This window comes from Metschnikowia bicuspidata, assembly GCF_001664035.1.
Source record: "Metschnikowia bicuspidata var. bicuspidata NRRL YB-4993 chromosome Unknown METBIscaffold_2, whole genome shotgun sequence".
Lineage (NCBI taxonomy): Eukaryota > Fungi > Ascomycota > Pichiomycetes > Serinales > Metschnikowiaceae > Metschnikowia > Metschnikowia bicuspidata.
The window spans coordinates 83,708-102,447 of NW_017387732.1; the positions used below are offsets into that span (position 1 = coordinate 83,708).

The 18,740-nt window shown below is 45.3% G+C and overlaps 6 protein-coding genes across 6 annotated transcripts; 4 read left to right on the forward strand and 2 right to left on the reverse strand.

Moving 5' to 3' along the window:
- Nucleotides 1-596: 596 nt before the first annotated feature.
- Nucleotides 597-4,164, forward strand: METBIDRAFT_30828 (uncharacterized protein). Its single transcript, XM_018855720.1, has one exon. It carries the CDS (start codon nt 609-611, stop codon nt 4,152-4,154), a length of 3,546 nt encoding a protein of 1,181 aa, XP_018712301.1. The 5' UTR covers nt 597-608; the 3' UTR covers nt 4,155-4,164.
- Nucleotides 4,157-6,516, reverse strand: METBIDRAFT_30829 (uncharacterized protein). The gene has a single exon (XM_018855721.1). The coding sequence runs from the start codon at nt 6,372-6,374 to the stop codon at nt 4,215-4,217; it is 2,160 nt and encodes a 719-aa protein (XP_018712302.1). The 5' UTR covers nt 6,375-6,516; the 3' UTR covers nt 4,157-4,214.
- A 1,058-nt stretch (nt 6,517-7,574) lies between these two features.
- Nucleotides 7,575-11,291, forward strand: SMC1 (cohesin subunit; the record flags this gene model as incomplete). Its single annotated transcript, XM_018858683.1, has 1 exon — nt 7,575-11,291. The coding sequence occupies one exon, from the start codon at nt 7,575-7,577 to the stop codon at nt 11,289-11,291; it is 3,717 nt and encodes a 1,238-aa protein (XP_018712303.1).
- A 412-nt stretch (nt 11,292-11,703) lies between these two features.
- On the forward strand, nt 11,704-13,032 carry METBIDRAFT_10734 (uncharacterized protein; the record flags this gene model as incomplete). The annotated part of the gene is made up of 1 exon (XM_018853840.1): nt 11,704-13,032. One exon carries the CDS (start codon nt 11,704-11,706, stop codon nt 13,030-13,032), a length of 1,329 nt encoding a protein of 442 aa, XP_018712304.1.
- Nucleotides 13,033-13,045: 13 nt separating this feature from the next.
- SGD1 (Sgd1p) lies at nt 13,046-16,145 on the reverse strand. The gene has a single exon (XM_018855722.1). The coding sequence runs from the start codon at nt 16,031-16,033 to the stop codon at nt 13,127-13,129; it is 2,907 nt and encodes a 968-aa protein (XP_018712305.1). The 5' UTR covers nt 16,034-16,145; the 3' UTR covers nt 13,046-13,126.
- A 568-nt stretch (nt 16,146-16,713) lies between these two features.
- On the forward strand, nt 16,714-17,799 carry METBIDRAFT_77376 (uncharacterized protein; the record flags this gene model as incomplete). The annotated part of the gene is made up of 1 exon (XM_018858684.1): nt 16,714-17,799. The coding sequence occupies one exon, from the start codon at nt 16,714-16,716 to the stop codon at nt 17,797-17,799; it is 1,086 nt and encodes a 361-aa protein (XP_018712306.1).
- Nucleotides 17,800-18,740: the final 941 nt, after the last annotated feature.

Genomic DNA, 18,740 nt, shown 5'->3' on the forward strand with positions numbered 1-18,740 from the left:
CGTTCAATATCAGAGGTAACAGGCTTTTCAAGCGCATAGTAGTAAGCTGTGACTCAATTATAAAGTATAATCAGTAGACCGAGCGTTCCAGCCTAAATTAACCAGCCGTCCAACTCTATACAACAATATCAACGTATACTCGCCCATACCAGGACCATGGTCAGAGTCATCAGCAAATGCCTTTGCTGAGATTTGGCAGAATTTAGCCACGGCCCTGCACCCTTTGCAAAATTCGTTCTTCTACAGTTTTAACCCGATCTCCCCAGCATGTAACATAAACAACATTATGGCCATGCAGTGGCGCGCTCGCAATTCCAGATCTACGTGTGCCGTCACGTGACTCGAGTCTGCCGGCCATCGGCAATAAATCCACCTCGTGTTACCCAGCCACTGGCTGATCATTCTTGGACCAAGGCCTAAGCTATAAATCCCACCCCTAAGGCCCCGGGCTTAGGCTGGCTTCCAGCAAGAACAGCATCAGATCTATGTGTGCCTGCACACAGAGCGTGCCGGCTCATCGTGCGCGGGTCCCTTCACCAACCGAAAAAAAAACAGTCACAATCATCTTGTGACTTACTCATACATATTGTCTACCCGATTACCCCGCCATGACACCGGCACATGATGCCCTGCAACATCACCAAAACAGTGCAAACACACATTTTGAACATGGCCCAGGCCCCGAAGATGGCAAAAATGGCGAAACCACACATTCTCATCAGATTGGCACCGACGACTTGGCACTAGAAAATGCAATCGGTGATGCTTTCAAGCAATTTGCCATGTTTGGTGAAGAAAACAACCACGACTCTTCCGAACATCATCAAATCAACTCTCAGAATTCTGCTGCAAATGTCGATGGCTCCTCTCCTTTAAACAGTGAACCTAAGGAGCATTCTGGTGAAAATGTAGCTATTCTGGACATGGACCTAGACAATGTTGTTGACACCCTATTCACGTCCCTCTCAAAAGAAGACGTTTCCGGCAGCCCGGAAAAGACTCTCACGACTGACTGTGTAAATGCAGACAGCGAAAATCGAACAAGTAAGGATTCACACTCTTATGAAATGAATGCTGGCACAAACCTTGGAAAAGAACAAGATCCACAACAACTACACCGGGCGCAATGTCAGGATCTGAAAAGCAATTTGGAATGTCGCAACCTTGCAATGGGAAATGAAATCCCTGCAAGAACCTCCCAATCCGACTCTGTATTTGAAAAGAAGACATCACATGTTTCCAAACCCACAAATGGTCCCTCTGATCATCACGAGTCACAAGCTCCTGACTCCACGCATGCCTCTATCGCACTGCCAGAGTCTGAGAGTGATGTGAAATATTCTGCTAGCTCTCGTGGCCAGAAGTCTGGAAAAAGTCACACTAGTACGCCGGCTCATGATCTCAAAGAAGAATTGTCTGCAAACCAAGTCTCAAATTTGGACAGTGAAAGTGCAGTAATCCAAGCTGGCCCAGCGTCAAACAATGGCGACGGCGAGAATTTGGAAAGCGCCATAGGCGACGCCTTCAAGAATCTTGTTCCAGACATGTCTCCCGACGTGCAAACTTCTCCTAGAATTACACCGGATTCTTCCCAACCAGAAAGCGAACACAATGAAGGAGAAGATTTTGATGACACAAATCTCGAGGATGCAATTGGGGCAGCGTTCCAGTCTTTGGCGCATGATCTCGGAGAACACAAGAAGAGCACTTCTAATCAGGACCCTAATCTAAGCCCACTGAACTCTGAGAGCTGGGAGTACTCTGGCTCGCCTCAAAGGGTCCATCAGCCAACTTCTGGCAACGTAGAACATGAACTGAACCACCGACACGTGGAAATAGACCTAGGCGATATTGTTCAAAGCGTCGTCCTGCAAATTGGAAATTCGGACCATTCCACAGACCCAATGCAACTGCATCTGCATCTGTCGTCGATATCCAAGGACATCTTGGAAAGTTTGGCCTCTGAAATCAGCAATCAGGTCCATACACCGGAGCCTTCCCATCCGACTGGCCTCCATGAAGACAACGCATCATCCCACACGCAAACGCTCCCACATGCTGACTCTAATCTCGAACAGCCTGAAGATTTGGATGCGGCGTTGAAAGCTGCTGTCGCAAACGCAGTCAAAAGTGCGTTCCCTGGTGGAAACACTTTGCTGACAAGTGTTGCGAATCTTGCATCCGAGAAGGAGCCGGATTTAGAGCAATCGCAAATGAGCGAGATTCTTCAAAATGCCTTCAATATGGCAATGCAAAATCCGCAGGATCTTCTTACATCTTTGGACGCAGCCGAAGAATTAGAGGCTGAGATCTCAAAGACAAATGGTGAACCTCTCACCCAACTGGTTACCTCGGATGTAACCACTACAACTTTATCAGACAGAAAGGTTTATGGCAAAAAAGAGGAACCCCGCCTTGTAGCTCATCTTCAAAAAGAACAAGCGGCTCTGACGGCTCAAAAGCCTCTTTCAATTGCGCAAACTTTGGCGCTACACCGGTCAAATATGAGCACCTCCCAACGAGACTATTCCACCATTGAGTCCCTAGAAGACTCCATTGGGCCAAGCCAACGGGCAGCTTTCCAGCCCTCCTCTCAAAACCATCCCCAATTATCGACAATCCTCTCCTCGTTGTCCCAGCATATTCAATCAGGAACTCATTCTTCAAATTTGATGCAGGTCATCAGGCAAATGACGAATGCTTTGATGCTCAATAAGACGTTTCCTGCAAGTTACAACAAGGCGGCTCTTGAAGCAATAAAGCTCATAAAGAATTCTCCTGACAAAACGTATTATATCACTCGATTACAGGAAGCAAATCGGTTTGTCCTCAGCATGTCTGGCGATGATAACCGACGCAAGGCACTGGCTTTACTCGTTAATATCTTGATATCAGTTGATCCACGAAAAGATAAGTCTGCGAAAGAAGATTCACATGAATCATCTTCCAGTGAGCCAATTCCCAAAAAGTTGGGGGAAGATGTAGCTCTGTTTTATGGTGCCACGCTGTCTATCCTCTCTGAATTGGACATACAGCGCCTTCGCATGGTCATGAATGGTGTGAAACCAGAACTAGACTCAAATGAGCAAAAGAGTCGTGTCAGAGAAGGCAATCGAGAGAGGAAAAAAAAGTGGCGTGAAGAAAACGCCGAGAGAAACAAAGACAATGACTTAAGATGCCGGGTGCTCAAAAGAGCTGCACTCAAATTTGGTGAAGGTTCTTCGGACGATAAACTGGAATGGATTGAAAAGGAATATTTGCGGAGAAGAACACGTCGCATTAACCGGCAGAAAAAGGACGAAGTCAAAGCCGAAAGTCCACCGCCATCCGACGAATCTTCGTCTCACCATCCGGTTCTCGTCAAAAGAATCTCTGAAACTTTTAATTTAGTAACGGAGTGCGGCCATGATGAGGATCCAAGTGGCGTATTCATGGCAGTTTCATCTACAGTTGCCGTTGTTGCCTCAGCATGTGCCGAAGAGCTAAATATCACGGATTCGCTGGCGATCTTTGATCTGATCTCCCTGACTTTAAGCTCTATTTTTGACCAAGCCATGAGATCTGGAGCGTCTAGAAAGTTTTTATTTCTTATAAAGCGCGAGGACAATCAGTTAACACCAACAGGTGCACCTGAAATGACGCAAGAAGAACTATTTCAGAAGGTTTCCAATTTGAAAAACTTCAACTCCTCTTCTGTTTCGACCCTTGATGCCTTGCGTGAGTCACAAAAGCGTTTAGGTATTGATTTCCTGAGTTCACTTGACAAGAGACGTAAAACAAGCAATGAAACTGATGTGAAAGACACCGGAGGCCAAATTTCCGAAAGCGAAAGAGACATTTTTACCTCATCTTCCTCGGTCAACTCATGGAGAACCACTAGCGGTTTGAAGATGCCACTGTACAAAACGCCCGGAAATGTCACCGACCCGGAGCTATTCAAAGTGGATAACTCAAGAAGAGAATACGTCGAGCCCATTCCAAAAATTACCTCGCCGTTTATTTCAAACAAGGTTGGTGTTGAAGCGTCCAGCCATCAACCAAGCAGTCTCAAGAAGGGCGGTGGCCTCCAAAGGCCTGGGTTTTCTAAACCCGCCAATAGGCCAAACAACATTGGGTTTCCTACTCTCTACTCGACGTCCTTTAGACTGAATTAAGGTCGATTTTTTTCAATTCTTCACATGTATTAATACACAGTCAAAACACTCTACTCTGATTTATATGGGGTGTGTCTCTTTTAGCAACCATCCATAAGCCCTCTTGTCACCCATTTTCAATAATTTCGAGCCGAACTCTTCTCTCAAGCTGGCATTGAAATCATTGATCCACTTGATTTCAATTGGGGTCAAGAATCTCTTGTCAATGAGCTTCAAACAAAAGGGGACTTTGGTTAAGTATTGAAAACCAAGATATTTCCCCCCGCTGCGTGTCTTTCCAAAGGCTGGGCTGCATTCGATGACTGCAAGCTCACTTTCAATACGGAACCCACATTCCCCATCGATATAGAACCCCGGCTCGTCACTTACTATTGCACCCTTCTTAAAGTAATCAGCGGTACTCACGCCTCCAGAAGTTGTCAGGATATATAATGGGCCCTCATGCACATTTCCAAAACTTCCCACACCGTGCCCTGTCCCATGGTTGAAATCCAAGCCCTCATTCCAAAGCGGTTGCCTAGCGTACGCGTCTAGCACCGTCCCGGTTGTTCTTGAGCCAGCAGGAAATTTTGCCATGGCAACTGCCAAATGGCCTTTCAACACCAAGGTGTAGTATTTTTTGTAGTCGTCAGTCAACCCGGCGTCACCAAATTTGTATGTGCGCGTGATGTCTGTGGTTCCCTCGAGATAATGTGCTCCTGAGTCCAAGAGATATGGTTTTTTGGGATCGATGACGGAGTTTTCTTTCTTCGTAGGGGCATAGTGGATAATGGCCGCGTTGGCTCCCGTGGAAGAGATGGTTTCGTACGACAAGCCCTTGAAGTTAGGAAACTGAGAGCGAATGGCGTAGATTTTCTGGGCTGCCTCGTACTCCAGCACCTTCTTGCGCCTGTGAACTAGCTGATTTTCCAACCATGCTGAAAAGACAATGAATGCAAGCGAGTCCCTCGAGTGCGCTACATTAGCATTGTGCAATTCAGTGGGGTTCTTGAAAAGTTTTGTGACAGACACAATGGACAGATGTATAATTGAGCGCTTGGCCAGAGAGTTGGGGATCGAGTCGAGCAAAGCGTAGTTGCATGCACCTTTGTCAGGAAGGATGATCTTGATGTTTGGGTGTTTGACGGTGGCTCTTAAGGTGGTCAAGTCCGGGTAGAAGAAGTTATACTTCTTGACAACTAGGCCACTGATCTCTGCTAAGTGTTGCTCTACATTGGCCAACTTTACTTCATTGGCGTAGAGCCACACGTAGTCGTGGGTCAAAATCAAGTAGCTGAAGAAAAACGGAGAGAACGGAATGTCCTCGTCCGCCCTCAAGTTGAGCAACCAGCCAATGTCGTCCAAAGCAGAGATCACCAAGTGAGAGGCGCCAAGACCGTGCATCTGGTTGCGGATCCTAGCTATTTTCCTGGTGCTTTCTTCACCCGAATATTCAAGGGGCAACAGATAGACGGGCTCCAAAGACCGGGCCGGCTTGTCCGTGCCCCACACCGCGTCGACAAAATTCAAGTCTAGAATGGGCTTGAACTTGACGCCCCTCTCAGCCAGAGCCAGCATGAGGTACTCGCCCATTTCGAAGCTCAAGAGCTTGGGGTCACATGAGATAACAGAGGAAAACTTGCTTGCGGCGGCCTTTGACAACGCAAATTCCTGCCAGGAGGGGTGCCCTCTCACGCCCTGTTTGAGCAAGCGCCAGAAGCGCGAGTCGAGCTGCTTTTCTGCCTGTAAAAAGTACCGGCCATCGGTGGACAAGGCGGCCTCGCCCTCGAGGTTCGTGTCGCTATCAAGCGTGACGACACAAAGCCCAGCAGAGCCCGTGAAGCCAGACAAAAACTCGCGTCTTTTATCGGCCAAAGCTGTCTCTTCTGACTGGTGCTCGTCTTCGCTGGGCACAATGTATACAGCCACGCCGTGGACCTTCATTAACTGCCGGATTTTCAAGAGCTTTTTCTCTACCGTGAGCGAGCTTTTCACCGTGCAATCCGAAAAAGGTAATTGTGGAAGTGGCTCTGAGTCCAGGGGTTGCTCCAGTGCAATGAGGGCCTCGATTCTCGAGTCTGCGTCTAGGCCAGACTGAAATGAAGAGTGCGTGCTTCCATCCCCTAGCGAAATGGAAGATATGCATTGAAGCGGTTTGGCTATGGTGCTGGAAAGAAGCGATCGCCAGCTGGTTTCTGGCCCGGTCTCTACCGGCTCGTCAAGAAGTGGAGATTTCTCCATGTTTCAGTACAAAGCGTGAAATTTTCTGGCGGCCCTAGAAAAAAAAGAGGACCAAATTTAGTTTAAAGCGCTGGAAAAAAAGTCTGCCTAACAGCGGGGTGTTTTTATGGTATGGCAATCATGTGGAGCCGTACGAGCCGGGGCCAATTGGCCTACCGGATTAGGTCATGGGATGCCGTCTAGATGTAGGTGACGGCGCGCCAAATATAGCCCTTTGCGGTATACGGCTTTCCCTTGTAGGCAGTCTGAAGATAAGCGCGACTCAGTCTGCTAAATTAGAGGGCATCTGGGTCAAGGACATAATTCGCCTTTATCCTTAACTGGCAAGAAACTCAGGGAAAATTCGATTTCGTGTGCCGATCTGCGATTATTCTAAAACGGCCCTTAAAATCTGGGTAACGATTTTGCGCCACAGCCGGACCAGCCAGACTAAATATGGGTTTACTATCGGATTCTCATTATATCCGGCTTTACGTCAGCTATATACAGTTTACCCCATAAGAGCCAACGGTGCTACTTCCGTTAATCCCGAAATAGGGAAACATTCTATATGTCACGTGAGAACTCTGGGGTTTATGTCTGTTGGTCAGGTGTTTTGAAAGCTCGACACGCCAGTGGTGTTCACTATAAATTTTTCCAACAGATTATATCAACGTTGCGATACAGGTAGTGCGTTGTTAGTCAGTCACAATCCGGAGTATTGGTTATTTTCTGACCAAACAATAATGCAATGTTCTTGTATGTGGAGTTCAATAAACTTGAACCAGAAAAAAAAAACCCTTTAAATGTCTTGTAGAAAGTGCTGAAGAGAAAGGGCAATCACAACAATTTGCAAATTTCGAATTCTTGTAAACCTTTTGCGTAAAAATAATTCACATTTAACATTATATGATTTACTTGAATTGTAAATGGTTCATTTCCAGACTCTTGCTCCAATGCAGCTGTCTAACTTAAAGAGCTTTTCAAAAATTGACAAAAGAAAACATCCTCCTCAAGGAAATCAGAAGCTCGTGCAACTTCTGAATGTCTCGAGCAAAGAGCTCATCCAAAATTCTCGCTCCACTGGACGCGCGTTCCTGTCCCCACGCGTATCCACAACACAGTTTCAAAAGGATAAAAACTAGCCGTACTAAAAATTGACGAAATCTTGTACAGCAATCTGACTTTCGGCAACAAAAAGATCACAACTCGTCAGAAAAAATGGGCCGTCTAGTTGGGCTTGAGCTCCACAATTTCAAGTCGTATAAAGGCACGGCGAAAATCGGGTTTGGTGACGCGTCTTTCACGTCCATTATAGGCCCCAATGGCGCTGGGAAATCCAACATGATGGATGCCATTTCGTTTGTTTTGGGCGTGCAGTCATCGCATCTAAGATCGCACCAGCTCAAGGACCTTATTTATCGTGGCCGCATCGATGGCACCGACAATTTGGCGCCGTCTCTGAAAGCCAAATCGGCGTATGTATGTGCGTTTTACGAGAAGGACTCGGGGGAGATGCTCACACTCAAGCGGGTGATAAATTCAAGCGGAAGCTCGGATTATAGGCTCAACGATAAAAACGTGACTGCCTTGCAGTACTCTATGGCGCTAAGAGCAGAAAACATCTTGGTGAAGGCACGTAACTTTTTGGTGTTCCAAGGGGATATCGAGAACGTTGCGTCCCAGTCGGCAAAGGATTTGGCGAATTTGATCGAAACCATCAGTGGCTCTATTGAGTACGCCGCTGAGTATGATCAGTTGAAGGAAGATCTGGAGCGTGCACGTGAGGTTGCCACCCAGGTCTTCTCTCGCAAGAGGACCTTGAACTCCGAATCCAAACAGTATAAAGAGCAAATGCGTGAGCAAGACTTATTTGAGTCTAAGTTAAATGAGAAGTACAGCCTCATCAAGATTTTGCACCTCTACCGGATCTTCCATAACCAAAAACGTCATTATATGCTTGTGGCGGACCTGAGAAGAATTTCTGATAAGCTTGACGAAGTAAAAGCACAGCACTCCGCGAAAATTGCTGCTCAAAAGTCGACGGTAGCGGAAGTTTCAAAAGCCACTCTTGCAAGCAAAAAACTTGAGGCGGAGAAAAATGAAAAGGCAAATGCTGCCGAAACCGTCAGAAGAGCGCTCCTTCCCATCGCTTCGAGTAAAAGATCTCTAGAGTCCAGTATCACCCTGGCGTCTTTGAAGCTCCGGGATCTACAGACCGACCTTCAGAATCTCCAGGATTTGAAGGAAGCCGGGGAGCAACGTTTGTCGACCGCCGAGTCTGATTTGGCTCAGTTTGAAAAGGAAGTACAGGAATCCTCAGATAGTATCAATATACCTCCAGGGGGGGTGGCAGAGTATGAGGCTTTGCATCAGAAATTTTTGGCAAATTCAGGTTCATCGATGTTAGAAAAGCTTACAATGTTGAGCAGCGACAAGGAATCTCTAGTATCTTCCATGCAGAATTATACAGATCAGAAGAACGATGCAACCACTCGAATCTCTGAGCTTGAGAGCGAAATTCGCAGCAACTTCGTGTCAACCCTTTCTCAAACTAAGTCTAAGCTTGATGATCTTATCGGCGAGAGAGTGATCAAGATAAAAGAAAAAGAAGACGTAACAGACAAGTTAAAGGAAATATCATACCGCGAGCTAGACTTGACCACGAAAATTAACCGTGCTTCAACCCGTCTAGATGAGTTATCGTCTCAACAAAACGAGTCAAACAAACAGAAGAAGCTACGTGATAACGTGTCCATGCTACGAAACTTAGTAAAAGAAGGATCAATCAAGGGTCTCATGTACGAACTTGTTCGTTGCTCGCAGCAGAAATATGATTTGGCACTCCAAACTTCTCTTGGCCGCAACTTCGATTCCATTGTTGTTGAGAGTACCGCCGTGGCATACAAGTGCATCGAGATATTGAAAGAGCGCCGTGCTGGAACAGCTACTTTCATTCCATTGGACTCCGTCGTCACTGATCAAATCAATTTGAACTACCTCCGTTCGCTTGACGAGGGCGCACGTCCAGCGCTCGATGTGGTGAAATATGATGACCAATCTCTTGAAAGAGCTGTACAGTTTGCTTTGGGCAACACAATCATTGTCGATGAATTGGATATCGCGCGTGACTTAAAATGGAACCTGTCACATCAAGTGGGTAACAAAATGGTTGCATTGGATGGCTCCATCATTCATACTTCTGGTCTCATGTCTGGAGGACAACAGGCAAAATCAGGAAATGCTCTTACTTGGAGTAAACAAGAATGGCTGAGGTTGAAGAAGGAAAAGGAAGAACTTAGTGAAAATCTTGCGAAACTCCAGTCCGAGAAACCAAGTGCATTTTATTTAAACGACATTGTGGACGAAATTCGTCTCATAGATGAGGAGATTCCCAGCTTGAAAAGTAAAATTGTCAGTCTTGAAAGAGAAATATCCGAAAGGAATCATGAAATCTCTTTCCAGAAAGAGATGATCACTGAAATTGAGACAAAAGAAGAAAATACTCAGAGATCGTTGACCAATATGAACCATCAACTTTTGGAAGTTCAGAGTGAAATTACTGGACTCCAAGTCAAGATTTATTTCGAATTTTGTCAGAAGTATAACCTCGAAAGCATCAGTCAATACGAGTTCTTCTTGGGTACTGAAATACGGGCGCGTGCAAGAAAAAGAGCAGAATTGCAAAGAGTTGTCTCTGTTTGCAAGAACCGCTTGTCATTTCAAATCGAAAGCATAGATGATATGGAAATCAGAATTCAACGCCTAATTGATTCTCAATCACGAATTCAATCTGATCTACAGAGAGTTAATGACAATCTTTCTCATCAAACAGAGATGATGGAAGAATTGGAGAAGGATTTCGAACAACTTACTCAAGAGAGTGAAGCATCAAGAGCTCAGCTAAGTAAGCTTATGAGGGAAAGCAACAGTTTAGTAGAGGATATGGAAGAGGATAAATTGGAGATTAAGACACTAAGCGAAGAGTTGGCCAGCTGCAAAGAGTTTCTTTTGAAGGTTGACACAGAAAGGATCAACATGCTCAAGAATTGCAAAATCGAAAGTGTCGATCTTCCGCTAGAAGAAGGCTTCTTGGAATCGATTTCTCTCGACGATGAACCGGGGAACGTTTCAGTGAAGGCATATCTGATTCACGTTGATTACGGATTGCTTGAATTAAAGCTCCAGGAAAGCTTTTCGCCCAAAGTTGAGGCTGAGATAACTGTGAAGCTTGATAATATCCAGACGGAGCTCGAAGTTCTCACTCCGAATAGCAAAGCAATTGAGAGATTGAAAGAGGTAGATCAGAGAATCAAAGAGTTTGACAGAGAATTCACTAAGGCAAGACAAGATGAAAAACGCTCAACAACGAAATTCAACGAGATAAAGGCTCTAAGAACTCAACGTTTCATGGAAGCGTTTACCCATATATCGGAAAACATCGATAGGGTGTACAAAGAGCTCACAAAGTCCAGCACATCCCCCATTGGAGGCTCCGCAGACTTAACCTTAGAAGACGAAGATGAACCATATGCTGCAGGAATCAGATATCACGCCATGCCGCCAATGAAGAGGTTCCGGGATATGGACTTGCTCTCAGGAGGAGAAAAAACCATGGCGGCTTTGTCACTCTTGTTTGCCATACATTCTTTCCATCCCTCACCTTTTTTTGTCTTAGACGAAATTGATGCTGCTCTTGACAATCTGAACGTCGACAAGATTGCAAACTACATTAAAAGGCATGCTGGTCCGGGCTTTCAGTTCATTGTCATCTCGTTGAAAAGCTCTTTGTTTGAGAACTCAGATGCTTTGATTGGAATCTACAGAGAGCAGAGAGAAAACAGTTCACGCACCATTTCGCTTGACTTGAGAAGGTATAGTGACGAGCCCCATGAAATTGAGTTACAACCAGAAGGGCCAGCGTTAGCCTCTTCATGATATCGTGAAAGTTAAAGGGGTGAAGCAACCGAATTGGGCATGGTGCAAAGTTCTTGCGGCGTCACAAGTATTTTCGCGCAGATTCCATCCGCTAAAATCGCGATGATGTCCTAAGTCATGTCTCTGGGCAATGTTTTTCCGAACAACAAGATGGGGTAGCGTTTCCAATACATACGTCACCAAATGTGATTATGCTAGCTCTGCGCTTAGTACATTGTTAAAAAAAAAGACAAAACGTGGAACATCTGACTTTACCTCGCGTGACCACATTCTTCATAAGGATATAGGCACTTTTTTGAAACATGTGAAACTTACTCTAGAGCAAGTACGTGTTCCCGAGCATTTAATTTACAAATTCCTTCAGTCGAAAAATAGAGAGCTGGTTCTTATCAAAGATATTCAGGTTATTTCTATGTCTTCGGAAGGAGAAGGGTTGGGTCTAGTTCCACGAAGTGCTTATGATGATCAATGTACTGATCCAGAAGTAAAGACTGTTATAAAACTACCGAAAGCAGTACCCGGTGATGTTTCCACAGCCTTACTCAAGAGGCATCATGATTATTATGCAGAGGCAGAGCTTGTTAGTGTGTCTCGAGCTCCAGTCAGAAAAGGTCTCAGAAATGACAAGCTCATCATTTGTGAGCACTTTGGTCAATGTAGTGGATGCCAGCTCCAGATGCTTCCATACGAGAATCAGCTAGAATTCAAACTGGACATCATTAAAAGAGCATACAAATATTTCTATCCAAAACTAGACTGCTCCAAGGTTGAAGGCTTTGGCCTTGTTGTCGATTCTCCAATGCAATTTTCATATCGGACGAAGCTTACTCCACATACTGTTGTTCCTAAGAAATTTGGGATGGAATTTCTCCCAGTACCTGTCGGATTCAACAATGCAGTCCTTGGAAATCCTATTGTTGACATTAACCATTGTCCAATCGCCACTAGTCCAATAAACGCTGTCATCCCCGAACTCAAGAAGCAACTCAATGATAAATTGGCTGCAAAATTGGAGTCCAAGTCCAAAATAAAAGTTGCTCCAGACTTTATTCTCAGGGACAGTATAAGAATCAATCATGCTACCGGTGAGTACACAAATGTGTGTTTAACGCAAAGAAACAATGTTGTTACCGAAAAAGTGAAGGAGTTCGTATTTCAGTTTGAAGCCAACGAGTTTTTCCAGAACAATCGGTCAATTTTGCCGACATTCATTGATTTTATAAGCTTCCACTTGTCTCATGTCAACTTCAAACACATTGTTGATGCTTATTGCGGATCTGGCTTTCTCGGGATTTCTTTGTCGAGCCAACTCCCAAAAGATGGTAAAGTATTTGGCATCGAAATCTCAAAAAAATCTATTGAATATGCTAAGCATAACGCAGGTATAAATGGGATCCCAATGCCTGAAAAAATGATGTTTGTGTCGGGAAATTCTGATTCCATCTTTACTGACGGCAACTTTTTAGGCTCAGGTGTTCATGGAAGCAACAGCGTCGTTATCATGAACCCTTCTAGAAAAGGTTCCACAGATGAGTTTATTCAGCAATTGGTGGATTTCAGGCCCAAAGCCATCATTTATGTCAGCTGTAATGTCTTCACACAAGCGCGAGACTTAGCGTCTCTTCAAACTTTTGCGGATCGGCTGGGTGTTAATTATCAGGTCAAAACAATCACTGGTTTTGACTTTTATCCTCAAACAAAACATGTCGAATCAGTTGCGGTTCTAGAGCTACAAGAGTGATGCTAGAATTGGTGATTCTGCTATATCTCGAATATCCAAATTATTTATTACTACTTCGAAAATGAGATCTCGAAGCCCGGCTGTATATACATTTCTAGAATTCCGTCTCTTTCACAATCTCTTCGATGATGTCAGTCATAGACTTAATACCCCATTCGACCCTCTTTCTCTGTTTTCTGCCAGTAATAAAGTGACTGTCACGAAGATTGCGGGAGATGAAATGACTGATGCCTTTGAGTAAGCCAGGTTCGTCTTTTGCTTTCAAGATGCGCTCAATTAAAGTGCGGTCGTCAAATTTTTGCTCAGACATACCTTTCTTGCCGACAAGACCAACGCCGATAGAGTTTACTTGGGATTTCTTGGCAATTTGATCAAGGAATGTGACTAAGAGGATCTCCATGAAAAGCTTAACATCGGCAGAAGCAGACACAAAATTCACGGTTCTTAGGATGTGTAGAGCCAAAGAACCCTCCGCAAACAAATTGCCATAAAGACGGCCCAAGTTCAAGATTTTCTTTAGTTTGTCGTCATCGCTCTCAGAATCATCGAACCCAGTAAATACATCTTCCTCGTCGTCGCTCCCATCATTGCCATCAAAACCTTTCACAAGATCCCATAACATGAACTGAAATGTTTTCCTGTAGGAATGAGAATCACAAAGTTTGGAAGCCAAAATTCCATAGTAGGGATTCCAAGCTGGTTCCACCACTGCGCAATGCACAACAATACGCGGAATTTCTCTTTCTTGTGCTTTTTTCAAGGCTAATTTATCAAGTTTAGTGACAGCATCAATGTAATCGTTGGCGGACATGATTGAAATAAAGATTGCTCTTCTGATATCGGTGTTCATTCTCTGTGTTTTGGCCAATTCCAACCAATTGGGTTCAGCACTATCCAAAACATCGTTGACCATCTCGATATTAGCAAGAGCTTGGTTTTTCTCGTCAAGCCCTTTCCAAGCAGATCCAACCAACCACCATTTACCTTTTGTTTCGATGTTGCGAATGTCATCAAGAGACACTTGAAGTGGGTCCGCGGATTTGCCCAGTATGAAATTACCCAAGAACTTCTTGAGGCGGATTGTTAGTTGGTGACTTGCCTCATTCTCCAATTTGAGCTTGTTATTCTTCAATGAGGCAATTGTATCAATCAAAAATTGCATTCGAGGACTAATTTTGGACTGCGCCGAGGCGCTTTTGTTCACCAAAAGCACGATCTCTTTCAAAGCGCCAGGATCGTCGGCTCTCATTTGATTTCCCGAAGTACGAATAATTTTAAGCAAAATCTCGGCGTTTGACTCGGAGAGATCCTGGATAAGATCGCGAATAAGATCATACAAGAGTTTGGATGAGACCAATTGGAATGCGTAGACAGAAGAAAGGAGAGAAGCCGTATTGAGAGCCTGTTTTGATTTCGAAGCATCCACGCGTGAGGACTCAAGTTTTTCCACTAGACTCTGAATAAAATGTGCGCCAAAGTCCACGCCTTGTGCACGGTAAATAGCAACTACCAATGCAGAGTGAAGATAGACAAAAGTATCTAACAATCTACCTTGTTGAATGACACTATCCATGAGAATCGTGGTCAAGTTCTCGTTGACTGATTGTCTTGGATTGGTGAGGAAAAGACCGTTGATTTCATTGGCAATGGTTCCAATATTAGCCTCTGAAAGCTTGTTGATGGGTCCCTTGATTGACTTTTGAAGCGCTAGTGTCTCAGCAGAGACACCAGAACTTTCGAGCGCAAGCTTGCGGCGCATGGCTGGCGGAATGTACTTTGAAGGCTTAGATTCTTCGTCCAGATTCCCACCATCACTCTCCTGGTCCAGCACGGGAGCCACAAACGGGTTTTCTTTCTTGTGTGTCTCTTCCTCAGAGCCACTATCGTCAGAGAAGTCATCGGAGTAGTCAAGAGAATCTTCGCCCAGTTCTGCTTCTTCCTGGATATCTCCCTCGTCGTCCGAAAAGTCAAGATCCAAGCCATCGAGAAGACCACCCACAATGTCGTCGTCGTCGAGCTTTGTGAGTTTTGACTTTTTTCCATTTTTGAGTCCTAGCTTCTTGGCGTAATACTCCATATCTCTGTCAATATTGTCGTCGCCAAAGGTGGCCTCGATGATCTTTTCCTTGCGCTGTTTGCTTTTCTTCTTCGAGTCATCGGCGTGGTTGGCGCCGTTCTTTTTGGCTTCCTTCAAAGCTTTGAGTTTTGCTAGCGGGTCTCGCTCTTCTTCTAAATCTTCATTTCCACTATCGAAGTCATTGTCAGATAAGTCACCTTGATCCGAGTCCTCATCCGGAAACCCGTCTTCGCTTTCACTCTGAGGCGCTTGTTTCGAGGATTTCTTGTGCTTGAGTTTCGCAAGAGCAGCCAATGGGTCACTGTCATATTCTCCATCTTGCTCTTCAAGGTCGGTCTCGAAATCTTCTGAGAAATTGTCCGAGTCGAGATCATCTTCCTTCACAATACGAATGTCAGATCCCAGATTCTTGCTATGAGGCTTCCGCATATTTGAATTACTTTCATCGTCGGAAAACCCATCGAAGCCATCTTCACTAGAGGGATCGTCGCTGTTGAGGTCCGATTCACTCTCGAGCTCGGACTCCTTGACGATCTTCAATTCGGATTTGCTGGACTTCTTTTGTTTCAAAGCCTTGAGGGCTTTTAATGCCGCAATCGGGTCCTCGTCGTCGGCGTGTTTTCCTTGTGACTGAGCTTTGTCGTTGTGTTTGTCTGAGTCTTGATGTTGCACTTTCCCGGTTTTGGGAGGCTGCCTGTGTTGATACTGCGGCTGGGCATGGGAGCCACCTTTCAGATGCTTTTGCTTTTTCAACATGCGCTCTTCCCTTCTTTTCTCCTTACGAGAAACGGGCTTTCCCGTGGCTTTCCGCTTCCTGGCAAATCGTGCATCCTTGCCATATTCACCGCTTTCCTCCTTGGTCCGAATCTGGTCCAAGACCAGTCCCGGCATACGGATCTGGTGTTTTTCGCCCGGTTTGGCCATCTTTATTCAACGGGTTTTATATAGCTTAGCGTGGCTGTGTGGAGAACCTAGAGTTTTGGCACTTGGAATGGCTGATTGTTGATATGCGTTGATGCGATGGAGCCGGCATGAGAATGAGATGAGGCAGCTCGCTCTGAATTTTGCACCCGAGCTCTGCTCGCATAGTGCGCCTATATAAAACAGGCAAATGTCACTCACACTCAGTGGTCTCTTTTGCAGGAAAGATCGACCTCCCTGAAAATTTTTGTAAATCTTGGCCAGGTCCACTTTTTGAAACACTTTGCTTGTTTTTTAGTGCTGTTCGTCACTTTCCATACCCGTTGGATGACCTGAGATAAATTCCGGACACGACAGGGGTCTCTACTGGGCAGCGGCGCACTATACATAGATCGACTAGTGAACACGGAAAGTTTGGGCACAACATGAATTTATTTGTAAAAAATAAGCGCTTGACTCCAAAAAATGACACTCCTCATAATTCTCGAAAATATGAGGTTTCACTCTTCGAGTTTCAGGATTCGGGCGTATCGCAAAAAAGTACAGGACTTCCTATGGCCCCATATTTCGTGGGGCCGAGGCTACAGTCTGAGCGCCACCGGCCCAATAAAATATCGGTGCACTCACCTGCACCACCTTCTCCCACCAGCAATAGAAATCATTTAAACCACAAAATTGCCACAATGAATAGATTTAAGTTGGACCTCTGGGGAACCAAAGTGGACCTCAAGCTTCTAGGCGACATTTTCTTCCTCACGGGCGCCGGGCTCTCGATGTATTACATGGTGCGCCATCTTTTGAACGAAGGTGCCGACAGTTCTGTGCGGACAAAGGAAAGCAAGAAAAACAGTAGCAGTGTGTTGAAACGGATCCAGTCACATGACCCAAGGTTGAAGACTGTGCTGTTGAACGAGTACGAGAAGCTGCTTCTCAACTGCCTTGTTCTCCCCGAGGATTTGTCTGTGTCGTTCAACGACATTGGCGGCATGCAAAATATCATCGATGACCTCCACGAAGCAGTCATCTTGCCACTCACCGAACCGGAGCTTTTCTCTGCACATCTGACGCTTATCCAGTCGCCTAAAGGCGTGCTATTCTATGGCCCCCCAGGGTGCGGCAAGACCATGATGGCAAAGGCGATCGCCAAGGAAAGCGGGGCATTTTTCTTGCTGATCCGTATGCTGACCATCATGGACAAGTGGTACGGCGAGTCCAACAAAATCGTCGATGCTATTTTCTCGTTGGCCAACAAGTTGCAACCTTGCATCATCTTCATCGACGAGATCGACTCCTTTTTGCGCGACCGGTCCTCCTCTGACCACGAGGTCAGCTCGATGTTGAAAGCCGAGTTCATGACACTATGGGATGGGCTTGTTTCTAACGGCAGAATCATGGTGATGGGCGCCACCAATCGCCAGGGAGATATCGATCTGGCGTTCATGAGAAGATTGCCGAAACGGTTCGCCATCGGGAAGCCCGATGCGGGTCAAAGAAAACTCATTCTTGAAAAAATCTTGAGTGACGCAAAACTCGATGCTGATGATTTTGACTTGAACACCGTGGTGGTCAATACCGAGGGGTTCAGTGGCTCGGAGTTGAGAGAATTATGCAGAGAAGCCGCGTTGAAGTCGATGAAGGAATACATCAGGAATAACTACAAAAACGGCAAAAAACTCAGTGAGGATTCCTGTGAGGGCACAGTTCGCCCTCTCAAGACGAGAGACTTTTTGAATGACTCAGCTTTCATTTCCACGCCATTGGTGGACTAGTCCCCCCTTTCAAGAATGCCAACGTATGAATTTGTTTGCTCCTTCTCCTCAAATCTGGGACTTCAGATTGTCAATGTCACCAAGAGAGATGCATAGCTCTAGTCGCTTCGATCAAGTTGGTGGGTGTCGCGGATGAAAATGGCATCAACCCTTTAAAAACTGGAAGAGTGTGGCTCGTGTATCATCATGGCAATTCTAAAGCTATAATCTGGTGCCATATAATTAGTTCTGTGGAGAAACTATTTTGGCATGCATTGTGTTCCGGTTTTAGATCCCCTTATGAGCTTCGGTTGAATCTTAAAGAGGACAAGCACTTGAACATTGATTTTTCGGAAAACAGCAGCTTCGTTCCAGTTTTCGATCCACCAGGCAAGCTCCGGCCTGCTTTGTCATTAGGTTCTCATACCGCCAAAAATGTTTAGTGTTGAATAGGTCCTGAGGGTTATTCTCGGAGTGTCTATAATAAAAGCAGGGATGCGTCAGCATCTGTCTCAACTCATGGCAACAATTTTGGAAATTGGCCTGAACGGGTTCTCAATTCTACAAGCGCTATAAAGTAAAGGGATGTGTAAAATAATCGTACTCTGGTCATTCAGGCCATGTTGGGTGTTCCAATTCATCCTTCACAAGCAGCCCTCAAATATCAGTAGCAGAAAAACCTCTCTTGCTTGAAATACAGCCCGGTCTCGCTTTGTTGGATCACCTAATTTGTGCCCAACACCAACTAATCAAGCGTGTACCAATACGAAAAGAAGCTAATACTGCAACCATTGACAGCATTTGTTAAATCAGCAATTCTGGTGACTTGATGTGAGTAGAAACATCTTACTTTGGCTGCCCCTACTTAAGAAATTGGCAAACACCTGCAGCAAAAGCTTTCATGCTTCTGGTTTGACTTTATGAACTCGTCCGGAAATGGGCCTGAAGATCGGGCATTTTAG

Coding starts and splice junctions, on each gene's coding strand:
- SGD1 (XM_018855722.1), bottom strand. CDS start 16,033: ATGGCCAAACCGGGCGAAAAACACCAGATCCGTATGCCGGGACTGGTC.
- METBIDRAFT_30829 (XM_018855721.1), bottom strand. CDS start 6,374: ATGGAGAAATCTCCACTTCTTGACGAGCCGGTAGAGACCGGGCCAGAA.
- METBIDRAFT_30828 (XM_018855720.1), top strand. CDS start 609: ATGACACCGGCACATGATGCCCTGCAACATCACCAAAACAGTGCAAAC.